This window comes from Cibotium barometz, chromosome 31 (genome assembly GCF_041138505.1).
Source record: "Cibotium barometz isolate CiBa-2024 chromosome 31, ASM4113850v1, whole genome shotgun sequence".
Taxonomy (NCBI): Eukaryota; Viridiplantae; Streptophyta; class Polypodiopsida; order Cyatheales; family Cibotiaceae; genus Cibotium; species Cibotium barometz.
Genome location: NC_141076.1, coordinates 26,598,863 through 26,625,766, shown reverse-complemented (window position 1 = coordinate 26,625,766; position 26,904 = coordinate 26,598,863). Strand labels below are relative to the sequence as shown.

At 45.1% G+C, this 26,904-nt stretch overlaps 1 protein-coding gene across 1 annotated transcript; it reads left to right on the top strand.

The window, feature by feature from the left end:
* Positions 1–987: 987 nt before the first annotated feature.
* Positions 988–25,237, top strand: LOC147620677 (pre-mRNA-splicing factor SLU7-like). The gene is made up of 10 exons (XM_086824947.1): positions 988–1,133; positions 1,274–1,437; positions 1,521–1,633; positions 22,843–23,259; positions 23,363–23,498; positions 23,738–24,037; positions 24,165–24,381; positions 24,474–24,577; positions 24,668–24,736; positions 24,819–25,237. Exons 1-10 carry the CDS (start codon positions 1,118–1,120, stop codon positions 24,894–24,896), a joined length of 1,614 nt encoding a protein of 537 aa, XP_086681073.1. The 5' UTR covers positions 988–1,117; the 3' UTR covers positions 24,897–25,237.
* The last annotated feature ends 1,667 nt before the right edge of the window (positions 25,238–26,904 follow it).

Here is a 26,904-nt window from a genome sequence, read left to right as displayed (position 1 = left end):
CGTATCTTACTTGTTTTCATGCATCTTCCTATATTTTTGTGTATAGCTTGCTTGGTTTGGTCTTTTCACGTATCTTACATGTTTTGATGCATCTTCCTATGCTACTATGTATGCACACTATTGTATGTATCTTGCTTGGTTTGGTCTTTGAATGTATTGCTATGTATCTACAAGTTGACACATCTCTCTTTCCTCCATCTTTGTGTATGTGTCTCAAATTTTCCTTGGGATTTTTAACTTTGAGAGTTGATATCACCGAATCACTAAAAATAGGATCCATATATGGCAGTTTTTGTGAAATATTTCCTCGAGACTTTCCACAAGACTAGGTTACGTGAGAACCTATTGTGCTAATGTCGTGCTCTTTTACACTAGTTAGATGTACACTACACTTAAAAACTTAAATTAACTTCAATTCTTAAATTTTCCTTGGGATTTTTAACTTTGAGAGTTGATATCACCGAATCACTAAAAATAGGATCCATATATGGCAGTTTCTGTGAAATATTTCCTCGAGACTCTCCACAAGACTAGGTTACGTGAGAACCTACTGTGCTACTGTCGTGCTCTTTTACACTAGTTAAATGTACACTACACTTAAAAACTTAAATTAACTTAGCTTCAATTCTTATTGAACAAAACACCGCTACCCAAACACACTAGTTATGGCGGGATTAGTCATAAAATCCAAGTTTATTTTTTGAAATTCACAATAACATCGAAAAGCATCCCTGTCTAGGGAGATGCCTCTCTAGTGCAAAGATGATAGCTCAACGAGAAATGTTAGTATAATTTATAGCTCGATGAGAAATGTGAATATAATTTCTTCAAATTTTTTCACTGAAATATAACTAAAACGTTTAAAATTTTACCAATTTTAAAGTTTTTTAAAATTACAAAAACAAAATTTACAAGTGAGATCATGAATTTTGTCGTAAGGGTTTAACACTGGATTCACAGAAACGAAAAAATAAATCAAATAAAATAGATAGCTAAAAGATATATACTGGCGTATTATATCTTAATACCTCCTTCGCCTTCCGGATTTGTAAAATTACCATTCTACAAAACCCGCAGTCGTCAATCCATCTGTGGACCTGTTTTGCGCGACTCCGCCATGGCGACGGCTGCAGGTACGATCTTTGCCACACAGTCTGTGGGTTTCTCGGAAGTTCTAGATCGTTTTTTTTTCTGGCTGGATTTTTTGTTTTTGGTTTCCTGGGGCGGGGAGAGGGTCCTGAATTCAGCACAATAATCCTGGGTATCGCTGCAGTGGGCTTCAAATCGAGGGAGGATCACAGGAAGCAGTTAGAGTTGGAGGAGGCCCGCAAGGCTGGGCTTGCACCGGCCGAACTGGATGAGGATGGCAAGGAGATCAACCCCCACATCCCGCAGTACATGTCCTCCGCTCCATGGTATCTCAATGCAGAGAGACCGGTACGTAAAAAGAAATAACCCCATATCCTAAGGGTTTTTAGTTAACCTGAGAATTAATAAAAACTTCCCTTTGCCCTTACCAGAGTTTGAAGCATCAGCGGAAATGGAAATCAGATCCTAACTACTCCAGAGATTGGTACGATCGTGGTGCTAAAGTTTTCCAGTCTGAGAAGTACAGGAAGGGCGCCTGTGTCAAGTGAGTTCAAGCCCTTGTGCCTTAAGAATTTTTGTTCAATGTGCACTTTTTTATTTGGGTCTGATGAATAGAATTTAGGCCCTTAAAAATCTGTGGTTCCCTATTCTCCCGCGTCTCTCAAAATACCACCTTAGCCATTGAAAGAGCATACATCTTGATGGGAGTGATGGAACACACTGGGAATGACCCAACAACATATACCATATGCTGGTTGGGGGGAGCTTCTATGATCAACTATTCAAGTATATTCTATGGCTGGAGATCAATCTTGGCTGTGGATGTTGGGGGACAGCAACATTTAAGTATTGTAATCTTGGAATCACATTGTGAATTGGAGTGGCCTCATAGATTCAATTACAATGTGGCCAGTTCTATCTTGGATCAATCTCTTCTTGTCAGGTCAACTGGTAGGTTCATATTATTGCAGCAAACCTCCCTACGCTGTAGCCATGATCATGAATGAGCCCTGTAGGTCATAGCGCTTTTCTGCCTCATTCACCCCTTGCTTGCACCTATGGTCCTGTCCTTATCTCTGTACTGCCTTGTCCCATCTTTGGACCCCTGTTTTAGAGTGACATTGCACCGGTCACTTTTCATTCTTGTCTGCCCCTAAAGAACCTAAATCACCTTTCTTTCATCCAGGGCTAATTTATTGATTAGGTACTCATTCTTTTTGCCTTTGTTTCTAGTGTTTTCCACTTGTGGCTCAAAATCACATACATTCATTAAGATTCCTTGTAGATATCCACGTTTAATATTGAAATCTCTTAATTTTGAGATATAAATGCGAGAAGAGATGAACATGGGATTTTTCCTGTGGTAAATGAAATCTATAGTCTTTCAATGGTAAGAGATCATTTCAAGAAAAGCCTTAGCTTTCCTCTAGCCTCCTCAACGCCTTTGTTCTCATTGAGTTCTTCCAAAATCCCTTTTACCCATTCGGCCATCCATTTTTTTTTTCTCTATTCTCCATTCATTGCCTTTTTGCACGTGTTGCATTTCCTCATCTAGTGCCTGGCATACACATGGTCACATGAAAACTCGTTTTGTCCCTATGAAACATGAAACGGATGAATGTTTTGAAATGGAATGAACTCTCTTCCAATGGGTCTTCTCTTCCATGAGCCTCGTGATACTTGGGTATGCAACTGACGATCCTTAGCTTGCAGATCTCTTGGGCTTCTACATCAGAAAGTGCATTCCCACGATTAACAACTTGTACATGTGGTGCATAAATCTTATCCCTTATAAAATAGTGAAGAAAATTTTCTTTTGGGCTATCTTTCAATCACATCAATCACATGCTCTCCGTCTCTGTATGCATAAACATAATCTTCTTGGTTTTGTTAGCCTTATGGGAAATCGAAGCGAGCATGCCAAGGCATTTTAAGTAATACATTACATCCATGCAAAGGTATTGTGTTTGTTCTTGACACATGTTTGAAGGACGCCGAAGTGGGTATAAAGGCTAAAAAGAACTCATATGCCCTCTCATCCCCCACATTTTACGTGGTATCATGGGATTTGACATGGGCGGATGGGGGGGCCTGGTTGGTCGTGGCCGTTCGTGTGTGTTCCACCTAATGCCTTGTTGTCACATGTGGAAGCTCTGGAAGTCTTCTTTCAGCCCTAAACACCATCTTGGAACATGCTTGATGCAAAACGCAAGTAGAAGATAGAGAAAAGAGAGAGATATAGCTGAGTATTCAGTATATTCTATAGTACAAAAAGGTGTACAAGTCTAACACCTAATCTATTTCCTATTCTATGACTTAGTCCAAGGAAGGACTGAATGAGCAAAACAATGAGCAAACAATGTTTTAAATAGGCCTTGGGAATCCCAATGGACTGGCCGACCTGCTTTCAGCCAGGTCTTGGTCAAATCCTTGTCAATTTGCTGCAGCCGATTGCTCATAAACCCTTTCATGCGCTGGCTGACAGCCTCATAAATCCTCCACTATCTGGTTCTTTATCTTGTTTTCCTTCAAGGATTAGACGTGGGAATTAGCCTGCACACATCTTGCACATGACACTTGTGCACTTGATCTTACCATTTTTGGCATAGAGTACACCATTCATGATGGGTGGTTGTACTATAAGAACTGGCTATGTGTAGCCGGCTTCTTGCAGTATATGCTCCTGAATCTGGTTCTTTATCTTGTTTTCCTTCAAGGATTAGACGTGGGAATTAGCCTGCACATGTCTTGCACATGATACTTGTGCTCTTGATCTTGCCATTTTTGGCATAGAGTACGCCATTAGTGATGGGTAGTTGTACTACAAGAACTGGCTATGTGTAGCCAAAGGGTGAGTTCTGTGCAAATGTGTCTTCACTGCAGGAGGATGTGCTGATCGGTATGTCTTCATATGAGACAGATTTCCTGGATGTTGGAAAGACTATGGCTAGATTTTTTGCTTTGGTGTATGTAGGGCCAAGCTTTGAAGTCTAGCATGGAATTAGTGGATATTAGTTTGATCATTCAAGGCCAAGGAAATTACCAAGTACATAAAGGTTTGACACAACAGTTCCATGGAGTGTGGTCTATGAATGGGTTTCTGTCATCTGCAGGAGTGCATTGGATTTGGTCCGAAACGGATTGGTGCTCCATTTGAGCTGAGCAATCAATGGGTGTAGTTTTTTGGGGAGTCGGTTGGGAGTGTTCTCAGTAGGAGGCAGATTTGAGTCAGCACTTTATCAATAGGTGTTGAATGAGGGGGTGCTGGATTAGTAGATTTGGCGGGAGGTTTCTTTGCAGGTTTTGGTGCTGATGAGGTGGAGGAGGAATGTTGGCTGAGGAGCAGTTGTAAACTGACTTCCCAGATCTTGGGCCCCTGGGGCCAATCAGTACCTTGGAGGCACTTTGACTAGAGTTTCTGCACTAATCTAGATACCTGACAGCTAAGGACAGCTGTGATTTTAGTAGGGGAGAGAGTGGCATACCTGCAGGTTGGGCTGAACAGGCTGCTTCGGTGGGTAGATGGGAGCTTGGACTGGGTTCCCATCACACCCCGGCCAGCAGTATGTGGGCGCCACGTGTATGGAAAATATTAATAAATGTGTAGTTGTGGGCTGTCAAACATACCTTATTAAAGTCGATCATAGTAATTGGGATTTTTATACAAGTCGGGGGCTGCTACAGCAGGCCGACAGCATTAAGGGACCGATTAGCTCTATTTAAAAGCACCCAAGCCCTGTCTCTCATTGCCTCGTACATTCCCAGATGTTCTTATGCTAAGGAGCCTTGGCTCAACTCTCAAGGCAAGGAAGAGCTGGAAGTGATCTGCAGTAGGTATTGTTCGGTTGAGCACTGGCATCTAATGACAGCGTTGAGCTGGGATCAGGAGATCTACCTTTTGCATTTCATTTTGTACTTGAACATTCAAATGTCACATTCTTATGCATGAACTATAGAGTATGATTTATGTCTACTTAGTCATTGTGATTTTGCTGCTCTCTTCTCTCTCTCTCGTAACTCTTGCACAAAGCACAAGTACTCCACAGGTAGGAAGAGTGATTTTTTTTACTGCTCTACCCCCTGTGACCGCTCCCTACAGGAGGCCTACAGATCGGAAGACAATATACACATATTTAGAACACTTAATTTAACTGATATTAAACAATGGAAACAACATCAGCAACACAAATATTGGAAATACTGAAAATACAAATGACACCAGCATTGGGGCCGGAAAGGGCCGGCTTAACTTCAATACTTTTTGTATTTCTTGGAGTATTTATATTTGTACAAGTGTCACGGGCCTGACAGGCCAGATTTCTCTACAAGGGAGTGAAAACAACCAAAAAGAACTGGTTCAAGTCGATGAAGAGGTGTTGGGCAGAGTAGCCCCAAATCACACACTCATTCCCACCTTCATTGGGTGGACACTTGCCTTTCACTGGTCTTCCAGGACCGTGCACCAACAGGCACGCCCGTACTGACGCAGGCCAAGGAGTACACCGCGGAGGGAACGTGGCCTGGTTCTCCCCAATGAGCTTTGCTCCCAAATTGCCCGGTGAGTCTAATAACCTTCACTGGCTCTCAGAAGCTCTGAGAGCGCGGTTAACAACACCACACAGGGAAATATAGCAACCACACCAGGAAGAATTTCTTGAACATGGTCAGCATATACATGCCATGCTCCTGCACTACACAACTTAAAGCATTTTCTGAATTTAAATTAGCAAATTTTAGATTTATTGAAATGAGAAAAAGAATATGAGAGCACCTGGTACGGGGAGTACAATCCAGATACAACCGGTACTACTTGTAACGGGTACAATCAAGCACTTTAGGTACTTCACAAGTGTGCAAGTACAACCAGCCAGGTACTATGTAGGCCCATGATAGCAAAGAATGATTCAAAAGAAGATGCAAGCGCTTGACAGCAATGCATGTGTTTGGTAAATCATGTACTCCCTTCCTTCTAGTGTAATGTGCAATGCATGTGTTTGGTAAATCATGTACTCCCTTCCTTCTAGTGTAATGTGCAATGTATGTGATTTCTTAGGTACCTGTACTTGCAGCAGGTACAGCAGGTACAGTAGGTACACCAGGGGCAGCCAGCAGGTACAATAGGTACACCAGGGGCTGGTATAGGCGGGTACAACAGGTACTGCAGGTTCAGCAGCCAACAGGCGTGGACAGCACGTACACAAGGGCTGGTACAGCCGTGGACAGTAGGTACACCAGGGGGTGGTACAGGTGGGTACAACAGGTACTGCAGGTTCAACAGCCAACATGCGTGGACAGCAAGTACACAAGAGCTGGTACAGCCGTGGACAGCAGGTACACCAGGGGCTGGTACAGTCGGGTACAACAGGTACTGCAGGTTCAGCAGCCAACAGGCGTGGACAGCAAGTACACAAGGGCTGGTATAGCCGTGGACAACAGGGACACCAGGGGCTGGTACAGGCGGGGACAGCCCCAAGCGGATATAGGCGATGGGGAGTAAGCTGCAGGCGATGGAGAGAAAGAAACCACCAACCCACCACGTGGGGAATTTTCAATAGATGTCCATGCAAAAGCCTTATCAAAGGTTATAAAACCTTAGATTCAATTTAATACTATGGGCACCATCAAAAAGGAAATGTCTAGCTCTTCTTTTAAATGTGTGTGAACACATTAGCTTATAAACATTAAAGTTAACTATAGCTTATGGATTTTACATTTTAGAATGGGCAAAATGACAATACTTACCACCTGTTCACACGCCACACCACCGAGTCAGCAAACAGCATTCCACGGTACATTGGGGGCGTCCCCATCCAGTGTACTGGCACGGCATAACAGGCAGACACGCAAACAAGTCATGCAAAAACAAATTTATGCATGCAGGCATAAATGCATGTGCACAAGTAGTGGACGAAATCTCCCTTTCATGACACTTGTACAAGAGGTTCTTGTCAGGCACAAAACTGGCGCGACAAATATAAATAAATGTGTCCTGGTCTTCCTATGGAGTGACAGTCCCATAGGTAAGACACCATCCTGGCTATACACAGTTGGCACCAACAGGCTTCCGTCCATACAACACGAAGCAAATCACACACGGGTGACACGAAACTGGTTCCCGTCCATGTGACGCAGCACTAGTCGCACACGGGTGGCACTGATCTGGCTCCCATCCATGTGACACCATAAAACTGGCCCTTTCACATGGGACACTGGCCTGGCCCCATGTGAACATGGCACAAATCTGGCTGCTCTATGGAGTGACAGTTCCATAGAAGTGGCTCCAAAAATGGAGATGGACCAAATGGTGACAATGTGACCGCTCCCTAGAGGTGACTTACAGATCGGAAGACAATATACACATATTTAGAACACTTAACTGTTATTAAACAATGGAAACAACATCAGCAACACAAATACTGAAAATACAAATGACACCAGCACTGGGGCCGGAAAGGCCCCCCCCCCCCCCCCCCCTCTCAATACTTTTTGTATTTCTTGGAGTATTTATATTTGTACAAGTGTCACGGGCCTGACAGGCCAGATTTCTCTACACAAAGGAGTGAAATCAACCAAAAAGAACTGGTTCAAGTCGATGAAGAGGTGTTGGGCAGAGTAGCCCCAAATCATAGGCTCATTCCCACCTTCATTGGGTGGACACCTGCCTTTCACTGGTCTTCTGGGACTGTGTACCAACAAGCACGCCCGTACTGACGCAGGCCAAGGAGTACACCGCGGAGGGAACGTGACCTAGTTCTCCCCAATGAGCTTTGCTCTCAAATTCCCTGGCGAGTCTAACTTTCACTGGCTCTCAGAAGCTTTGAGAGCGCGGTTAACAACACCACACAGTGAAATATACTAACCACACTAGGAAGAATTTCCTAAACATGGTTAGCATATACATGCCATGCTCATGCACTATACAACTTAAAGCATTTTTTGAATTTAAATTAGCAAATTTCAGATTTATTCAAATGAGAAAAAGAATATGAGAGCACCTAGTACGGTGAGTACAATCCAGATACAACCGGTACTTTTTGTAGCAGGTACAATCAAGCACTTTAGGTACTTCACAAGTGTGTAAGTACAACCAGCTAGGTACTATGCAAGTACCTGTACTTGCAGCAGGTACAAGGGCAGATGTCCCCTTCAAGAACATGCTTGCATGACGAATTTTGGACTTCTCAGTGAAGTCCTCATCACTAAAAGCAATATCAAACTGTGCCACAAATGCTAGCACTTTAGAAGCATCATACTCTCCATGAAAGGCATCAAATTTCATGGACTTGTCCCTTGCAGAGTCACATGGGGACGGGGACGGGGAAGTGCCGTCCCGGGGACGGGGTCGGGAACGGCAAAAAAAAACCTCTTTTTTAAAAGCAATTTAGGAGTTGTATGCATGACATACATATAGAGACACTTTGAACAAAATTTTACACCGAATAGACAAAAAAACAAGAGTCATTTTGAGCAAAATGCGCTAATAAAACATCGATGGCACACTGATTATGTGATTGATAGTCTGATAGATACAAAGAGATAAGTACATGCCTCATGGGCAGTGAGGGTTACAAAAAAGAGTGGGTACAAAATAGAGATACTAGATAGATCATAGATGATAGATCACAATAGATCATGCAATTCCATGCCCTTGAACCACCGCCCACTCCACGACTAGTGTAGTGGACCTCATCCCACCATGACCATGTGTGCACCGCCGGCCTCCTTCGTGAAGAGCCCGCAACGGAAGATGTGGCGGCGGCGCCTTCACCTTGAGATGCCATGAATGATGATAGTGTGAGAGAGAGGGAAGAAGGGTGCAATAGAGAGTTGCAAGTTGCCGCTTGACTCTTGAGGCTTGCAAGTCTCAAAAGGGATGGATCATGGAACTTGGAGAGAGAGAGAGAGAGAGAGAGAGAGAGAGAGAGAGAGAGAGAGAGAGAGAGATGGCTTGGAAGTTGGCACAATGTAGATAGTATAGAGAGAGAGAGAGGGCTAACTTGCCACTTGGGCCTTGAGGCTTGGACAATGGAACTTGGAACTTTGGAAGCTTGAGGCTTGAGCAATGAGACTTGAAGCTTCAAACTTGAGTGTGGAGAAAAGTCCTAAAGTGTGCCTTCTTTTATAGCTGGAAATTTGCCCGTTTCTGGCCGTTTTCTGACCGTTTATGACCCCTGTCTGCGTCCCCTGTCTGCGTCCCCTGCCCGTCCTGCGTTTCGGGAACGCGTCCCCGGGACGACTGTCTGCGTCCCCATTCTGCACGGCGTCCCCTGCGTGTCCCCCCGTCCCCGGCCGTCCCCGTCCCCGCGTCCCTAAGGGCCGTCCCCGCGTCCCCGTGTGACTCTGGTCCCTTGTCTTGAACTCCTTGAGCTTCTTGGGATGTGGTACATGTTCTTCTCTTTTTCTCTTCCCCTTATCCAACGGGGTAGCTCTCTTTGCATGAGGTTCATGGGCAATGATAGGTGTTCCACTAGCCAAAGTGACATGGGTCTTTGATTCTTGTGGCCCCAGTGCATGTGACCTCGCTGAAAGATGCCCTTGTCTCACCACGAGACAACTCAATAGGCAAGGTCTTTTGGCTTGCATGTCGACCATTGTCCCCATGATGTACATACTTAGAATCCAAATGGCCTTGAGCATGCATAAATTTGTTTCCTCCTATGCCATGAGGAGTGGATGCATGGCGAGAGGTGACCGATACTTCTTCTTTATGCAAATATAATCTCAACCTTTGAGAGGTTGGGTGTCATGACCCTGTGAAAATGGAACAGCACAAGTGTGGGCATGGTGGTGGTTGAGCAAAATAAATATTAAATGATTCATATTTGGGGTGCCCGGACAAATAAGATGAGGTGTGGACATCTTCAAATGTGAAGGGGGACCAGAACATTAATATTTTTAATGTTTTATCCATGGGTGGCCCCTAGGCCTAAGTGGCCCCTAGGAAACTTCAATAAACATTAAAGTTTGGGCCTTAGGATATTTTTGGAGGGAGGAAACTCCACTTTTGGTACACGCATCCCTCATCTCTCTCTCTCTCTCTCTCTCTCTCTCTCTCTCTCTCTCTCTCTCTCTCTCTCTCTCTCGCTTTTTGAGAGTCGTGCAAGCGTTATGCGTTGAGGAGAAAGAAGTCGTCTGGCTGCGTACATAATTTTTCGTACAGAACAGGACAGGCCGTACAGTTGCAGGTACAGTCCACGTGGTTATTGTACGACTACAGGTATAGGTTGCTGCGTATGGATTAGTACAGGCGGCGCTGGTTCAGGCGTCTGCTGCTCTATTGCTGGCTGGTGCAGGTGAAGCAGACAGGGTACCGTACAGCAGGTATAGGCGGCTGTACGACAGCTGACACAGGCGGCTGATTGTAGGCGTAGAATTGTACCAGCTGGTACAGTCGGGTACAGCAGGCGAACACTTGTACGGGCAGATTCAGGCGACTGCAGCACAGTCCGTATAGTTCTGTACGGACAGGTTCAGTCAGGTGTTGCTGACCTTGTCAAATCCCCACGGATCCCCTCGTGATCGGTCTTGGTTCGAAACTCGAATCCTGCAAACAAACGAACAACAAACAACAAAGGGGGTGCAGGCCTGACTCACCTCCCAACCATGACAGCCGTGGGCAAGCCCCCAGTCTTGGCTGTCCCCATCGAGCCACGAGCTGAGCTAACTAGGTTGACATACCGACCAATCTCCTCCTCGCGACGTCCCATACCGCCACGAAGCTGCCCTCGCGGGCCTCGAGACTGCTGTCGGCTTCGGCTGCATAAAGCAGGTGCACGTCTGCACTAGATCCAGGCTCCAAGACCATAGAGCTCTCACAAACTCGCGAGACTCTCCATAATACAATAACTAACCTTGGCCACCCTTTTATAGGCTCTTGGCCGGTCATCGGGCGTCCATACTTGGCCGCCCGCCCATCCATACTTGGGTGCCCGCCCGTTAGTATTTTTTTAACTCAGCTCGTCAATCAGCGTGCCTAGTTCCAAGCTTCCCCAAGCCTCGAAACTAGTCTTGCATGCGTATAGCACACGGTATATACGCACTGTGCACATGATAGACCTGTACGGACAAGTATAGGCAGGTACTGACCTGTCAGTTCTGAACAGTAAGGCGGCACATCTCCAGTTGCATGTGGGATTTTATCAGAGCATAGTTGGTGCATCAGTCAAGTGGTTGCAGGGAGAAAAGTACAGACAGTTTCTTGCAAGTACAAACTGGTACGATCGGCCTCACGAGTGCAGAACCACGCACTAAATTGGTAAGCTCTGAACTTGTCCTTCTTTCTTTCTTTCCATTGGCTTATGTCTGCTGCAGAGTTGTGTTATCTGGCCCCTTGTGAGAGGAGGGGTATGGCCGATTGAAAGGGTGGAAACAGAGAATTGGACAGTGGATGTATATGTGAACTGAGTTGTGGAACCATGTACATGAGAAATGCGAGATGTGTGCTCAAGGTTGCCCTGCTGAATTGTCTTGGTTTATCAAAGGGAAGCACAGAGTGTTGCTTTTGTGGGACACAGATCTGTGTGAATCCTCTGTGCTAAGAGGTCTTGTGGGCTACCAGATTGGACATACAGGTGTATTCTCCTGGCTGGTTTTGTTGTACTTAGGTTTGCATCTCTTTGAATTTGAATAAAGAAATAACGAAAGGGGCGCCAAGCTTTGGGGCCAACAGGTGTCGATTTCATTTCAGTTTTGGGGCACTCTAGCTCCAGTTAATTTTGTTTCTTATTTGGACTACAAGTGGAAGGGTGACTGCTAGTCTACCGCACTTTGGTTTCTACCAGAGGCCGGTTTCAAGGTTCCGTTGCCGGGACCCATCATCAACTTTCTTAAGGGGGTGAGCTCGTGGTTGACTCCAGGAAAGTCATTGCTGAAAAATTCAGCAACATGTCTGATACAGAAGACGAATATTTTTACAATGAAGAGGAAGAGCAAGAGACCTCTCCTGAGAGAAATGAATATGAGGATATTCTTGTAGGAGAACAGGCTGTAGATGATGAGCAATATGAGGATGTAACACATGCTTAGTAAAGAGGAAGATGATGCTCAGTTTAAAAATCGTTTGGCCGGTGTAATGGATGTGTTTATGCAGCTCACACAAAGTGAGAAGTTTGCTGAATTTATGAGATCCCGTTTTGAGCCTGAAAAGAAGAAGAAGAAGGTGCGTTCTAAGAACCTTACTGAGGGTCATAGTGCTGCCTTCCCACAGGATCCATCTTTTGGACAGTTTTCGAACATGCAACATGCTTTTGGTACTGATTCTCAGAGTTCCTTTTTCGGACAGCCATCTATTCCTTAGCAGTCTATGCATCCAGGTTATTTTGGTGGTGGCTCTGTGTTCCAATCCATGACTGGGGGTTATCCTCAGGGAGGCATGGGTATTCTAGGGAAATTTGGAGCTAGTTTTCAGCCTGGTATGCAAGGGAATATGTATGGTGGTATGCAGTCCGGAATGCATGGGGGCATGCAACCTGGAATGCAAGCAAATATGTATGGGGGCATGCAGCCTGGTATGCATAATGGTATGTTTGGAAACATGGCTGGAATGTATGGCATGCCAGGTGTGGGAATTGGTAATGTTGACCCTATGATGGGCATGAATGCTGGGGGTAGCAATCTTGTGAAGCCACTTCCTTACGATAATCTAACGCCTATGGGTAAGGCGAAGGATTATAAGGAAGGGGGAGCTGCTGTGAAATTTGATACATTCAGTGAGGCCAAAGATAAACTAAAGACACTTACCTTTTTACAGCAGTTTGATGCTGCTTTTTCTGGTGGTAATTACACGGAGTCCTCTAAGGTGAGAAAAGCTGCGACTTTTCTTGCATTGCAGTGGTGGTCTACTCTTCTTCTGCAGGGCATAGCACCATCTACTTGGGTACAATTTAAACAGGTGTTCTCTTTCGTATGGCTCACATCTACTTTTGAGGTGGGTGTAATGACAGCATGGCACAAGTTGGATGCATCAAAGTGTGAAAATCTTGAAGATTATAACAAGAAGTTTTGGGAAGCTTTACTCCCAGTTACTTCTTACCGTGCAGTGCCTTTGTCTGAGCAGGTAGAGAAGTATTGTTGTGGGCTGCCCAAGGAAGTGCGTGACTATTGCATCAAGACTCGAGTAACAAACATGTCACAGATGATAGAGAATGCTATGACAGGTTATGTGTTATTCACTGGAGTCTCATCTGGATTTAAAGGCAGTAAGAACTCGAGCAAGAAATCCGAAAAGTCAGGGCATGCTTCGCGTGATGCAAAAGGGTCTACAGAGACGTGGTATAAGAAGTTGCCAATGTCCAAGAGAACTCTTGAGGAGAGACAGGCTTTGAGGGATGCTCGGAAATGTTTCTACTGCACAGAAGAGGGACATATGTCTTTTAATTGTCCCAAGAGAAAGTCCCAAAAGGACTCTGACACCAAAGGAGAGCCCAAGTCAAAGAAACCAAAACCTTCTGCAGGTTTAGTTCCTGATCTTGTTGGGGAATAGCCAGGTGGTGAAGAGACTGAGTTGTGCAGGGCATGGGGCAAAGTGAGAGATCAAAATGCCTTGATATTCTTTGACACAGGTACTAGAGCCAACTTTATTTCACCGGATTTGGCTGGCCGATTGAGGATTCGTGCAGAGGAGATGGGGCCTTTATATGAGGCTAACATGGCTTGCCCTGGGTATGCAGAACCCGTCAATCCTATTATTGGGAAGCTCAGGCTTCATTTGCAGTGTTATGTGGACAGCGAAGAGTTTTTCATCATGCCACTTGATGGATGTGATGTTTTGTTGGGAATGCCATGGTGCCACAGAGTACATGCGGTGGTGGATACATACAATAGGAAGATCACTTTGACTCATAGAGGGAAAGAACATGTTTTGGATGTAAAACTTAAAGGGGAATCTGTTCCTATTGTATCAGCTTCGGCAATTTCATCAGTAATGAAAAAGCATCTTTCCGCATACTTGATTTATGTAAAGGATGCAAAAGATGATGAGTCTAAGTCTAATTTGTCTATGTTAGATAAGGACAGGACTGATTTCTTATGTGGGTTCCAAGATTGTTTTTCCGAGTCTTTGCCAGGGGAACTTCCTCCGGAAAGGCCAGAAGATCATGCCAATACTCCACCAAATAGACCGCCGTACCGTGTTAGTGCAGCCCAACAAGAAGAAATTATGAGTTAGGTACAAGAGCTGTTGAATAAAGGGTTGATACAGCCTAGCTCATCACCCTTTTGCTCACCCGTACTCTTAGTACAAAAGAAAGATGGTTCTTGGCGCATGTGTATTGATTACAGGGCGCTGAACAAGAATACTATCAAGAATCGATTCCCCATTCCGAGGATCGATGACATTTTGGACCGTTTACAAGGCTCCACAGTTTTTAGTCAGATTGACTTGAAAAGCGGGTATCATCAGATACGTAATAGACCCGAGGATGTGCATAAGACAGCATTTCGAACCACGTTTGGGTTGTATGAGTTCTTGGTTATGCCCTTTGGTTTGACAAATGCACCTGCCACATTGAACAGAATGATGGACAGGATTTTCAGGCCTTATAGAGCGTTTGTGGGCACATTCTTTGATGATATGATTGTGCATTCACAAACTGAGGAGGAGCATAGAAAGCATTTGGCCATTGTGTTTGCAGAACTCCGGAACCATGGGCTGGTTATTAATGGCAAGAAGAGTGAGTTTTTCTTGCAAGAGATACACTTCTTGGGGCATATTGTGTCTAAGCATGGAGTCCGTATGGATCCATCGAAGGTGGAAGCAATTCTTAATTGGCCAAATTTGAGGACCGTGCATGATGTACGCAGCTTTTTGGGATTGTGTTCCTATTACAGGCGATACATACGGTATTTTGCTGAAATTGCTTTGCCCCTTCATGCCTTAACAAAGAAGGCAACTCCGTTTAGATGGGCTGATCAGGAAATTACAGCCTTTAAAAAGCTTAAAGAAAAGATTACTTCGGATCCAGTATTGGTATTACTGGACCTCCGAAAGGCTTTTGTTGTCCAATGTGATGCATGTGGAAACAGCATTGAGGCAGTTCTCACGCAGGAAGGACATGTGATAGCCTATGAGAGTAGAATATTGTAGGATGCCGAGAAGCATTTACAGGTTTATGAGAAAGAGATGTTGGCTGTAATTCATGCTCTTTCTACATGGAAACATTATTTGCTTGGGGCTGATTTCACTGTGCAGACAGATCATCAGACCTTGCGTTATTTCCTCATGCAAACTAAGGTTTCAGAGAAGCATATGCGATGGGCAAACTTTTTGTCTATGTTTCACTTCCAGATTGTGCATGTGGAAGGCAAAAAGAATGTTGTGGCAGATGCTTTGTCACGCAAGTCACAGGTCTCAGCAGTTTCACTTGCTTATCATCATGAGCTTGATGAAATGAAAGAGCAGTATGCCCTATGCCCATGATGAGGACTTTGAAAGGCTGTATGATCAGATGTCTGAGGGTCAGCAGCATGAGCACTATACTCTCAGAGATGGGTTTTTGTTGATGCATGGTAGACTGTGTGTTACCAGGCAATCGCTGTCAGAATGCGCAGCGGAAGACTAACGCACGTAGGAGACGCATCACCATCGAGCTCCACGAACACCCCCAACGGGCACTACAACATCCCTCCATCGAGCTCCCATCTCCCGATGAGCTGCCTCCCAAAACATCGGCCGGAGGAGATGATTATGACAAGGTGCCACTCTAGCCTATATATGGCTCTTCAACTTCCCATGCTTCCACTTATGGGATAATCCAAGGCACCAATTAGACATTGATCACAAGCTCGAAATTGCCAACCTTCTAACACCCTCCCTCGATCCGAGCTCCGCAAGCCACCGAGGTGCGAGGGGGTCGCCCAGAACCACACACGCTTGAGCCGCCCAAGACCACACACGCCCGGGCTCTGATACCATGTTCGCCAACCTTCTAACAATTGCGACTCAAGGTTATGATTGAAAGTCATGCTCCACCGTATGCAGGTCATAGAGGTATTGACGCCACGGTAAAAGCAGTGGAGACTTTCTCTTATTGGCCAACCTTGAGAAGAGATGTTGATGCCTTTGTTAGGCAATGCATCGTATGTCAGAAGGTAAAGTTTGATTGTCAAAAGACACCAGGGTTACTTCAGCCTTTACCTATTCCAGATAGACCATGGGAGAGCATTGCCATGGATTTTATATTTGATCTTCCACGTACTCAAACGGGGAACGATGGCATTTGGACTATCATATGCAGGTTCAGTAAGCAGGCTCATTTCATTCCCGTGCGTAAGACGATCAAAGTTGATCATATGGTGAAGTTGTTCATGGCGAACATCTTCAAATATCATGGCTTGCCTACGTCTATCATTAGTGACCGTGATCCACGGATGACGAGTTTGTTCTAGAGAGGGTTGTTTGACAACATGGGTACAACTCTCAAGTTTTCATCTTCATTTCATCCGCAAACAGATGGTCAATCAGAAGAGGCTAACTCTACAGTGTTAGATCTTCTTAAGTGTTATGTGTCAGAGCACAAGCAGCAATGGGAAAAGTATCTTCCTTTGGTGGAGTTTGCCTATAACAACACTGTCCATACCTCGATGGGCAAGGCGCCTTTTGAGATTGTGGAAGGAGGGAAGAAGGTACCACCCATTTTGCACACAAAGGATAAGATCTTTGAGGCTGATCAGTAGGTGGAAAGCATGGATGACGCTTATCGGAGAGTTAAGTTGGCACTCCAGAAAACTCAGCAGAAGCTAAAGAAAGCAGCAGACCGTCACAGACGTGCATTAGAGTTTGCATTGGGTGATTGGGTTCTTTTGCGCTTTGAAAAGGCTAGGCTCAAGAAGATGAAGGGTAAAGAGCGCTTATTTCCTAAGTTGAGCATGCGCTATTATGGGCCTTTTCAGGTATTGGAAAAGATTGGTGAGGTGGCCTATCGCTTGAAGCTACTAGATCACTGGAGGATTCACAATGCATTTCATGTCTCCTTAGACCTTTCCGTGGGGATGTGCCTGAGGATGTATTAGATGAGGCTCAGCCGGAAGTTGAGGAACTTGATGAGGTTCTTATTCCAGAGCAGATACTGGCACATAAGGAAAGAAAGGTACGAGGTAAAGTTTCCCGTCGCTATATTGTGAAGTTCAAGAACTATTCACCGATGGATGCGAAGTGGTTGGAGGAAGGTGACTTAACAGATTCACCTCAGGTTTTGCAGCTTTATCTCGATGCCTTTGAGTTGGAGCCGACTCTTGTTACGGCTCATTCAAGTTCAGCAGAGCATGGGTCTGGAGCATTGCCTGATGCTCAAGAGGGGGGGTAGCACCTCCACTCCCTTGATACAGACAGACTCAGATGACATCTAGAGGTCGCTTGGTGCAGTTTTTGTCTCACCCGAAGGTATTGATGGCTGACACTACATCTGTTTATGGGACTTCTATGATATATGTGTACTAGTTACATTGGATGTTGTGGTTATGTATGGTTCACAGTGGTATACAACTTGAACTACTACTCCGCCATTGGTTTGCAGTGAATGTTGATACATGTGCATGGCTTAGAGAGATTGGGACGCTGATCTTGCCATATTGTATATTTCACCTTGGATATTTTGCTATATCACCAGATTGCAATCGAGGACGCTTGCCATTTTTCAAGAGGGGGGTATGTCATGACCCTGTGAAAATGGAACAGCACAAGTGTGGGCATGGTGGTTGCTGAGCAAAATAAATATTAAATGATTCATATTTGGGGTGCCCGGACAAATGAGATGAGGTGTGGACATCTTCAAATGTGAAGGGGGACCAGAACATTAATATTTTTAATGTTTTATCCATGGGTGGCCCCTAGGAAACTTTAATAAACATTAAAGTTTGGGCCTTAGGATATTTTTGGAGGGAGGAAACTCCACTTTTGGTACATGCCTCCCTCATCTCTCTCTCTCTCTCTTACTTTTTGAGAGTCGTGCAAGCTTCATGCGTTGAGGAGAAAGAAGTCGTCTGGCTGCTGTGTGTTTGGCGGCGTACAGAATTTTCCGTACAGAACAGAACAGGCCGTACAGTTGCAGGTACAGTCCACGTGGCTATTGTACGATTGCAGGTACAGGTTGCTGCGTACGGATTAGTACAGGCGGCGCTGATTCAGGCGTCTGCTGCTCTATTGCTGACTGGTGCAGGTGAAGTAGATAGGGTACCGTACAGCAGGTATAGGCGGCTGTACGACAGCTGACACAGGCGGCTGATTGCAGGCGTAGAACTGTACCAGCTGGTACAGTCGAGTACAGCAGGCGAACACCTGTACGGGCAGATTCAGGCGACTGCAGCACAGTCCGTACAATTCTGTACGGACAGGTTCAGTCAGGTGTTGTTGACCTGTATGGACAAGTATAGGCAGGTATTGACTTGTCAGTTTTGAACAGTAAGGCGGCGCATCTCCAGTTGCATGTGGGATTTTCTCAGAGCATAGTTGGTGCAGCAGTCAAGTGGTTGCAGGGAGGAAAGTACAGACAGTTTCTTGCAAGTACAAACTGGTACGATCGGCCTCACGAGTGCAGAACCACGCACTGAATTGGTAAGCTCTGAACTTGTCCTTCTTTCTTTCTTTCCATTGGCTTATGTCTGCTGCATAGTTGTGTTATCTGGCCCCTTGTGAGAGGAGGGGTATGGCAGATTGAAAGGGTGGAAACAGAGAATTGGACAGTGGATGTATATGTGAATTGAGTTGTGGAACCATGTACATGAGATATGCCAGATGTGTGCTCAAGGCTGCCCTGCTGAATTGTCTTGGTTGATCAGAGGGAAGCACAGAGTGTTGCTTTTGTGGGACACAGATCTGTGTGTGAATCCTCTGTGCTAAGAGGTCTTGTGGGTTGCTAGATTGGACATACAGGTGTATTCTCCTGGCTGGTTTTGTTGTACTCAGGTTTACATCTCTTTGAATTTGAATAAAGAAATACCGAAAGGGGTGCCAAGCTTTGGGGCCAACAGGTGTCGATTTCATTTCAGTTTTGGGGCACTCTAGACTACAAGTGGAAGGGTGACTGCTACTAGCTAGTCTACCGCACTTTGGTTTCTACCAGAGGCCGGTTTCACTGGGTCTCCATGCTGCAAACGGGGTGGATTCTTGAACATAAGCTGTCCATTCTCTCCCTCTTTAAGGTCACCCTTGCGGATAAGATAAGAGAGTGCCTGCACCCTTGGCTTCTTACCCACTTCTCGAGCGATAGACTCAAAAGTCATGCCCACCATAGCATCAGCTTTCTTGGCTTCTATGACACTTTGTACATGGGGGTCCTCATGCAAGAATTTCAGCTCTTGCTCTTTTGCCTGCAAGAGCCTCTTCATGTGCTCCAACTCATCCCTCAATGCATTGGGCTCTTCCTCGTGCATGGGTTCTTTACCACGTGATGGCTGTCCTATGTATGCATTGTCATAGACTCTCTCAAGAGGCTTATGCCTTCCATGCAATGCATCGGAATCTCGTGAAGCACTTGATTGGCCCCTCGAATTCGGCACCTCCAATGGGTTGCCTTGGCTGTCCATTGAATTAAGTGTTCGTGCTTGCTTCCGATCTCAAAACTCCGTGTCTCCTCTTGAGAAAGAGAGACGACCGGGCTCTGATACCAATGTGACCGCTCCCTACAAGAGGCCTACAGATCGGAAGACAATATACACATATTTAGAACACTTAATTTAGTTGTTATTAAACAATGGAAACAACATCAGCAACACAAATACTGGAAATATTGAAAATACAAATGACACCAGCATTGGGGCCGGAAAGGGCCGGCCCCTCCCTCAATACTTTTTGTATTTCTTGGAGTATTTATATTTGTACAAGTGTCACGGGCCTGACAGGCCAGATTTCTCCACAAGGGAGTGAAAACAACCAAAAAGAACTGGTTCAAGTCGATGAAGAGGTGTTGGGCAGAGTAGCCCCAAATCACACACTCATTCCCACCTTCACTGGGTTGACACCTGCCTTTCACTGGTCTTCTGGGACCGTGCATCAATAGGCACGCCCGTACTGACGCAGGCCAAGGAGTACACCGCGGAGGGAACGTGGCCTGGTTCTCCCCAATGAGCTTTGGTCCCAAATTCCCCGGTGAGTCGAATAACCTTCACTGGCTCTCAGAAGCTCTGAGAGTGCGGTTAACAACACCACACAGGGAAATATACTAACCACACCGGGAAGAATTTCGTGAACATGGTCAGCGCATACATGCCATGCTCCTGCTCTACACAACTTAAAGCATTTTCTGAATTTAATTAGCAAATTTCAGATTTATTCAAATGAGAAAAAGAATATGAGAGCACTTGGTACGGTGAGTACAATCCAGATACAACCGGTACTACTTGTAGCAGGTACAATCAAGCACTTTAGGTACTTCACGAGTGTGCAAGTACAACCGGCCAGGTACTATGCAGGTACCTGTACTTGCAGCAGGTACAGTAGGTACACCAGGGGCTGGTACAGGCGGGTACAATTGGTACTGCAGGTTCAGCAGCCAACAGGCGTGGACAGCAAGTACACAAGGGCTGGTACAGCCTTGGACAGCAGGTACACCGGGGGCTGGTACAGGCGGGGACAGCTTCAGGCGGATACAGGACGGGGAGTAAGCTGCAGGCGATGGAGAGAAAGAAACCACCAACCCACCACTTGGGGAATTTTCAATAGATGTTCCATGCAAAAGCCTTATCAAAGGTTATAAAACCTTAGATTCACTTTAATACTATGGGCACCATCAAAAAGGAAATGTCTAGCCCTTCTTTTAAATGTCTGTGAACACATTAGCTTATAAACATTAAAGTTAACTATAGCTTATGGATTTTACATTTTAGAAGGGGCAAAATGACAATACTTACCACGTGTTCACACGCCACACCACCGAGTCAGCAAACAGCATTCCAGAGTACACTGGGGGCGTCCCCGTCCAGTGTACTGGCACAGCATAACAGGCAGACACACGCAAACAAGTCATGCAAAAACAAATTTATGCATGCAGGCATAAATGCATGTGCACAAGTAGTGGACGAAATCCCCCTTTCATGAAACTTGTACAAGAGGTTCCTGTTGGGCACAAAACTGGCATGACAAATATAAATAAATGTCCTGGTCTTCCTATGGAGTGACAGTCCCATAGGTAAGACACCATCCTGGCTATACACGGGTGGCACCATAGGCTCCCGTCCATACAGCACGAAGCCTATCACACACGGGTGACACGAAACTGGTTCTCGTCCATGTGACGCAGCACTGGTCTCACATGGGTGGCACTGATCTGGCTCCCGTCCATGTGACACCATAAAACTGGCCCTTTCACATGGGACACTGGCCTGGCCCCATGTGAACATGGCACAAATCTGGCCGCTCTATGGAGTGACAGTCCCATAGAAGTGGCTCCAAAAATGGAGATGGACCAAATGGTAACACCCCCTCCTCTCATATAAAAAAAAAGAAGGAAGAAAGAATCCTTTGAAGTTACATTTGAACATAGCAGATACAATTCTCCTATTGTGGTAGAGTAGTCATGGCTGGGCCCTCTGGGAGGGATGTTACATATGAGAGGGTGGAGGGAAGAGCCCATGTAGCACTCTCCTCCATACAGGAAAGGTTCAGGGTTCTAGATGTTCAAGAAAGCTTGCCCTCTGTTCTTGTATGGCTATGGAGCTGCTGTGGAGGTGCTCGCACTGGCTATGGAGAGTGTGATTATGGCATAGTCACAAGGGACGGGGGACGGTAACGGGGGACGGGAACGGGACGGGGGACGGCCATATTTAGGGAACGGGGACGGGGGTAGGAACGACACTTAAAAATTACTTTGTCAGTACCACCCACTCGTCTATACGGGCAAAGCTTGCATGTCCATGGCTGTGCACCACCTCCATGACGGGATGGGGTGTGATTGACCTCATCCCACCATGTCCATCCCGTCGTCCTTCTATGGGTAGTTGGAACTTGAAGAGCCACTGCCACGAGGAGGATGCCTCCTTGTCACTTGATAGCTTGAGAGAGAGAGAGAGAGTGAGTGAGGCTTGAGCCTTGAAAGTTGAGGGAGAACTTGAGTGTGAGGGTGTACTTGAGTGTGAGGGTGTGTGTGTGTGTGTGTGTGTGTGTGTGTGTGTGTGAAGCTTGAGAGAGAGAGTGTGTGAGGGAGAGAGTGTGTGTCTTGAGAGGCTACAGCTTGCTTGTGTGAGAGCTTGAAACTTGAGACCTTGGCCCTTGAGGCTTGACACTTGAGGGAGAGAGAGTGTGTGTGTGTGTGTGAAGCTAAAGCTTGAAGTGTGAGTGTGTGTGTGTGTGTTCTTATAGGGAGGGAGGCAAGAGAGGCCAAGGCCCAAAGCCTCAAAGGCTCAAGGCCTATGGGCCAAGGCTAAAGGCCCATGAAAAGCCCCTCCCAAATGGCCAAAAAAAGGTAAAAAAGGTGACCATTGCCCAAACAGTAACCTGCGGCGTTCCCATGCAGCCATCCCCCACAACCGTCCCCTCCTGGTCCGTCCCTGGAATGCCGTCCCTTGTGAGGGACGCCCAGATGGGGACGTCCGTCCGTCCCCGTCCCCCAGTGTTCGCGGGACGGCGTCCCCCCCGTTCCAAGGGTCCGTCCCCTCCGTCCCCTGTGACTATGGATTATGGCCTTGCATGCTAAGTCTCTTTATAGAAACCTCTCTGTATGTGCTGGTTGATTATTACACTGACGCTGAAAGTTCCATTTTGAACATAGAATGTGTTATTTACTTATCAGGATATGCTCATTATGCCTTTTCTATCATTTCCAGTTGTGGAGCTTTGACACATGACAGCAAGTCATGCATGGAAAGGCCACGTAAGGTCGGAGCGAGATGGACGGGCAAGCACATTGCTCCCGACGAAAAAGTTGAAACTTTTGAGTTGGACTATGATGGAAAACGTGACAGGTGGAATGGATACGATTCTACAGCCTATACACATGTCATTGATTCCTATGAGGCTAGGGATGAGGCCAGAAGAAAGTATCAGAAAGAACAACAGTTGAAGAAATTGGAGGGGAGAGACAAAGGCCAGGATGTGGATGGGGGAGAGATGCAGAGTGAGGAGGAAGAGGATGAAGACCTTGAAGTTGACGAGGCGAAAGTTGATGAAAGCAAACAGATGGATTTTGCGAAGGTGGAAAAGCGTGTCCGGACAACTGGAGGAGGAAGCACTGGGACGGTCAGGTATGAATCTTGACTCTTTAGTATATCCTTCATATGGGGTTTTCCTTCTTGTGCTCAATGGCCAGCTCTTGTTTATTGTTTCTTACGATGTTTATGGTAACAGGAATCTGCGTATTCGGGAAGATACGGCCAAATATTTGCTGAATTTGGATGTCAACTCTGCATACTATGATCCCAAAACTCGATCCATGCGAGAAGATCCGCTTCCTGACAGTGATCCGAATGAGAAGTTCTATTGTGTAAGTGGTTGTGCTAGCTTGGAGCATTTGCTAAAAGCCATCAACTATGAGTGATGATAGAGTTCTGGTTAAGGCCCTCCAGACTGGCAGGCCCTTCTTGATCGTCTGCCATCAGTCTTGGACAGGGGATCTCCCCCTTCCTGTTGCATTACAGGGGTTTTATCTGTAAACAGCCTAACTCTCCTGCTTTCTAAGATAAGGATTTATAGGAATATTTACGTTTGGTGGTGTTATTTCAGGGAGACAATCAAAACAGGACGAGTGGGCAAGCACAGGAATTCAAGCAACTGACCATTCATTCATGGGAGGCATTTGAAAAAGGTCAGGATATACACATGCAGGCGGCACCTTCACAGGCTGAGTTACTACATAAAGAGTTCAAGATCAAAAAAGAAAGTCTGAAGGGGCAACTGAAAAATGATATCATGGCAAAGTATGGGAATGCTGCTTCTGATGTTGTGCCTCCCATGGAGCTCCTACTGGGTCAGACAGAGAAACAAGTGGAATACGATAGGGCAGGACGAATAATAAGGGGCCAGGTGAGCCTTCATGGGGTGTTTGCTTCACTGGTGTTGATGTTATGCCTATGAGTTGTGCATGTGCCATCATTCAATCCTGTTTGTGCCTTGGTTGCTGCTTGACATGGTGATGATGGTGCTTTTGCAGGAGAAAGCTGTTCCTAAAAGCAAGTATGAGGAAGATGTTTTCATCAACAATCACACTTCTGTGTGGGGGTCGTGGTGGAAGGACAGTAAATGGGGCTACAAGTGTTGCAAGCAGATGATACGAAACAGTTATTGTACTGGTTTAGCTGGTATCGAAGCAGCTGAAGCTTCAGGTGAACTCATGAGAGCCAATATGGCACGCAAAGAGAGTGCTCCAGGTTTGTACTATTGATTTTTAGCTTCTCTTTTCTATGAGATTCAACATGATCTACATATGATTCTCAAGGTGGTTCATGTCAACTGCTGGCAGATAAACCTGTTGTTCGAGAAGAGAAGAATTTGGCAACATGGGGTTTGGAGGCTCCTGATGATGTTGTTTTGGATGCCAAGCTCTTAAAGGAGGCTATGAAAAGGGTATTTTTTATACTGTTTTATTGTTTGTGGTGCTTTATTGTACATGCTTTCCTTGTGGTTGTACCATCTGACCCTTCTTGTTCATGGCAGGAAGAAGAAAGGAAAAGGGAAGAGAAGGACGAAAGAAAACGGAAGTATAATGTCACATGGAATGATCAGGTCTTTATCACCTTTTGTATCATTGATTATACAGTACCGTCTTCTATATGTACGCGTGGCTGACACGGTATGCTTTCTTCAGGTTACGGCTGAAGATATGGAAGCATACCGAATGAAGAAAGTTCATTTTGATGATCCAATGAAGGATTTCATTCAATGAGGAGGTATATGGTATGATTACAGAGGTGCCCTGCCCAGGCTATTGATTATGATGATTGTAAAAAAAAGTGCGTCATGTTCTTTAGATCACACGTTCCTGGAACTGGACAGCTGGGTGTCGACCACAAGTGCAACATCCATTGGATTGTCTGTTCCTAAGTGAAGCAGCTGTGGCTTAGGCCATTCACTGTGTGATTGTGGCTTAATATGTTTGCCGTTTTGTGCCCGAATGTACAATATTGTCATGTCTAGTGTGGCTCTGGCCATTCACTGTTTGATTGTGGCTTGTTTGTTGAGACTCATAATGGAATTGGCCATGAGTACAAGGCCTTCTCTACATTACAACAGTGAGTTCACTTGGGTCTTTTGGTTGAGAGCTCTAGTCATATATATTATATGTGTATATACATAGGTCTTTTGGTTGGGATCTAGTCCTTTACACGCACATTTACGTATATATATACATAGGTATGTATATATGTGTATAAATATAAATATATAATAAATAAATAAACATACATTTATTTATGAGTGTGTGCGCGCGTCCGGGCACGTGTGTATATAAAAGCTTGCTAAAAAACAAAAGACTGAATGCCATGTAAATGATAAAGTTTACAAAAATTCTTGTATCAGTGCACATAACATACTTCCCCTCTCTCAAAACATTGCACTCTTGCAATGAAAAGAGGAAAATTTACGCTGAACGTTCTCAACCGACTCCCGAGTAGAATCCTCTATTTCCCTATCTTTCCACAAAATTTTAACTTCAGGAATTAGTCGACTACGAAGTTTCCTTTCCCTGAATTCAAGTACTCTTTCAGGTTCATGTGGAACATCAGATAAATCTTCGACTTCAACGAGTTCTTGAGGAGTAACTATGTTATCCTCACCTCCCAGCTTCTCTTTCAATCTACTGACATGAAAGACTAGATGAACTCTAACATGTGGAGGCAGTTTTAGCTCGTACGCAATCGTGCCAATTCGACGAATAACTCGAAATGGACCACAACATCTAGGAGATAATTTTGAGCATTTTTTCGTTGATAAAGTTAGAGAGTCTTCAAGAACTTTTAAATAAACCAACGTTCTTGGTTCAAAAGATCGAGATGAGCGTCCTCTATCAGAATAAATCCATGCTCTATCGTGAGCACTCCTGATAGAATCTCGAGCTTCTTTTAGCATTTCTTGCATATCATGCAAGAAATCCCTCGATGCATCAAGCTCAATGTCCTTTTAAGACCAACATCAATAGGTGCTCGGGGTTGATATCCATACATAAGCATGAACGGACTAAAACTTGTAGCCGCATGTTTAGAATTGTTATAGGCAAATTCTATCAGTGGAAGATACTTTTTTCAATTTGATGATTTTTCAGAGACAATGCACGAAGCATATCTACAACTTGATTCACCCGCTTTGTTTGCCCATGAGACTGCGGATGATCAGAGGAACTCATACTTAAAGTAGTTTTCAATTTCTTGAAGACTTCTTGTCAAAAATTAGCCGTGAACTTAGAGTCTCGATCGCTCATAATATCAGAAGGTAGACCATATAGTCTAAACAGTTGCTCGACAAATTGGTACGCCAATTTCGAAGCTTTAACTGTTGTTTTTGTGGGTAAAAACCTAGCCATCTTTGTCAATCTATCTACGACTACCCAAATGGCATCGTGATCCCTGTTGGTATGTGGAAGTCCCGTAATGAAATCCATGGAAATATTTTTTCACTTTTTAGACGGAATATCCAAAGGATGTAATAACCCAGCAGATTTAAGGCGTTCAGCCTTGTTTATTTGACATTGATGACATCGGACCACATAACTCTGAATAAAATCTTTCATTTTTGGCCAATAAAATGTCCTTCTAACTAAAGCCAAGGTACGTTGTATGCCAGGATGTCCTGTCGATGGTGCGTCATGGCACTAAAATAGGATCCTTAACTTAATTTTCGACACATCCAGCACGCAAATCTTATCATTTCAGAATAAAAGACCATTCCGAAGAAAAAAT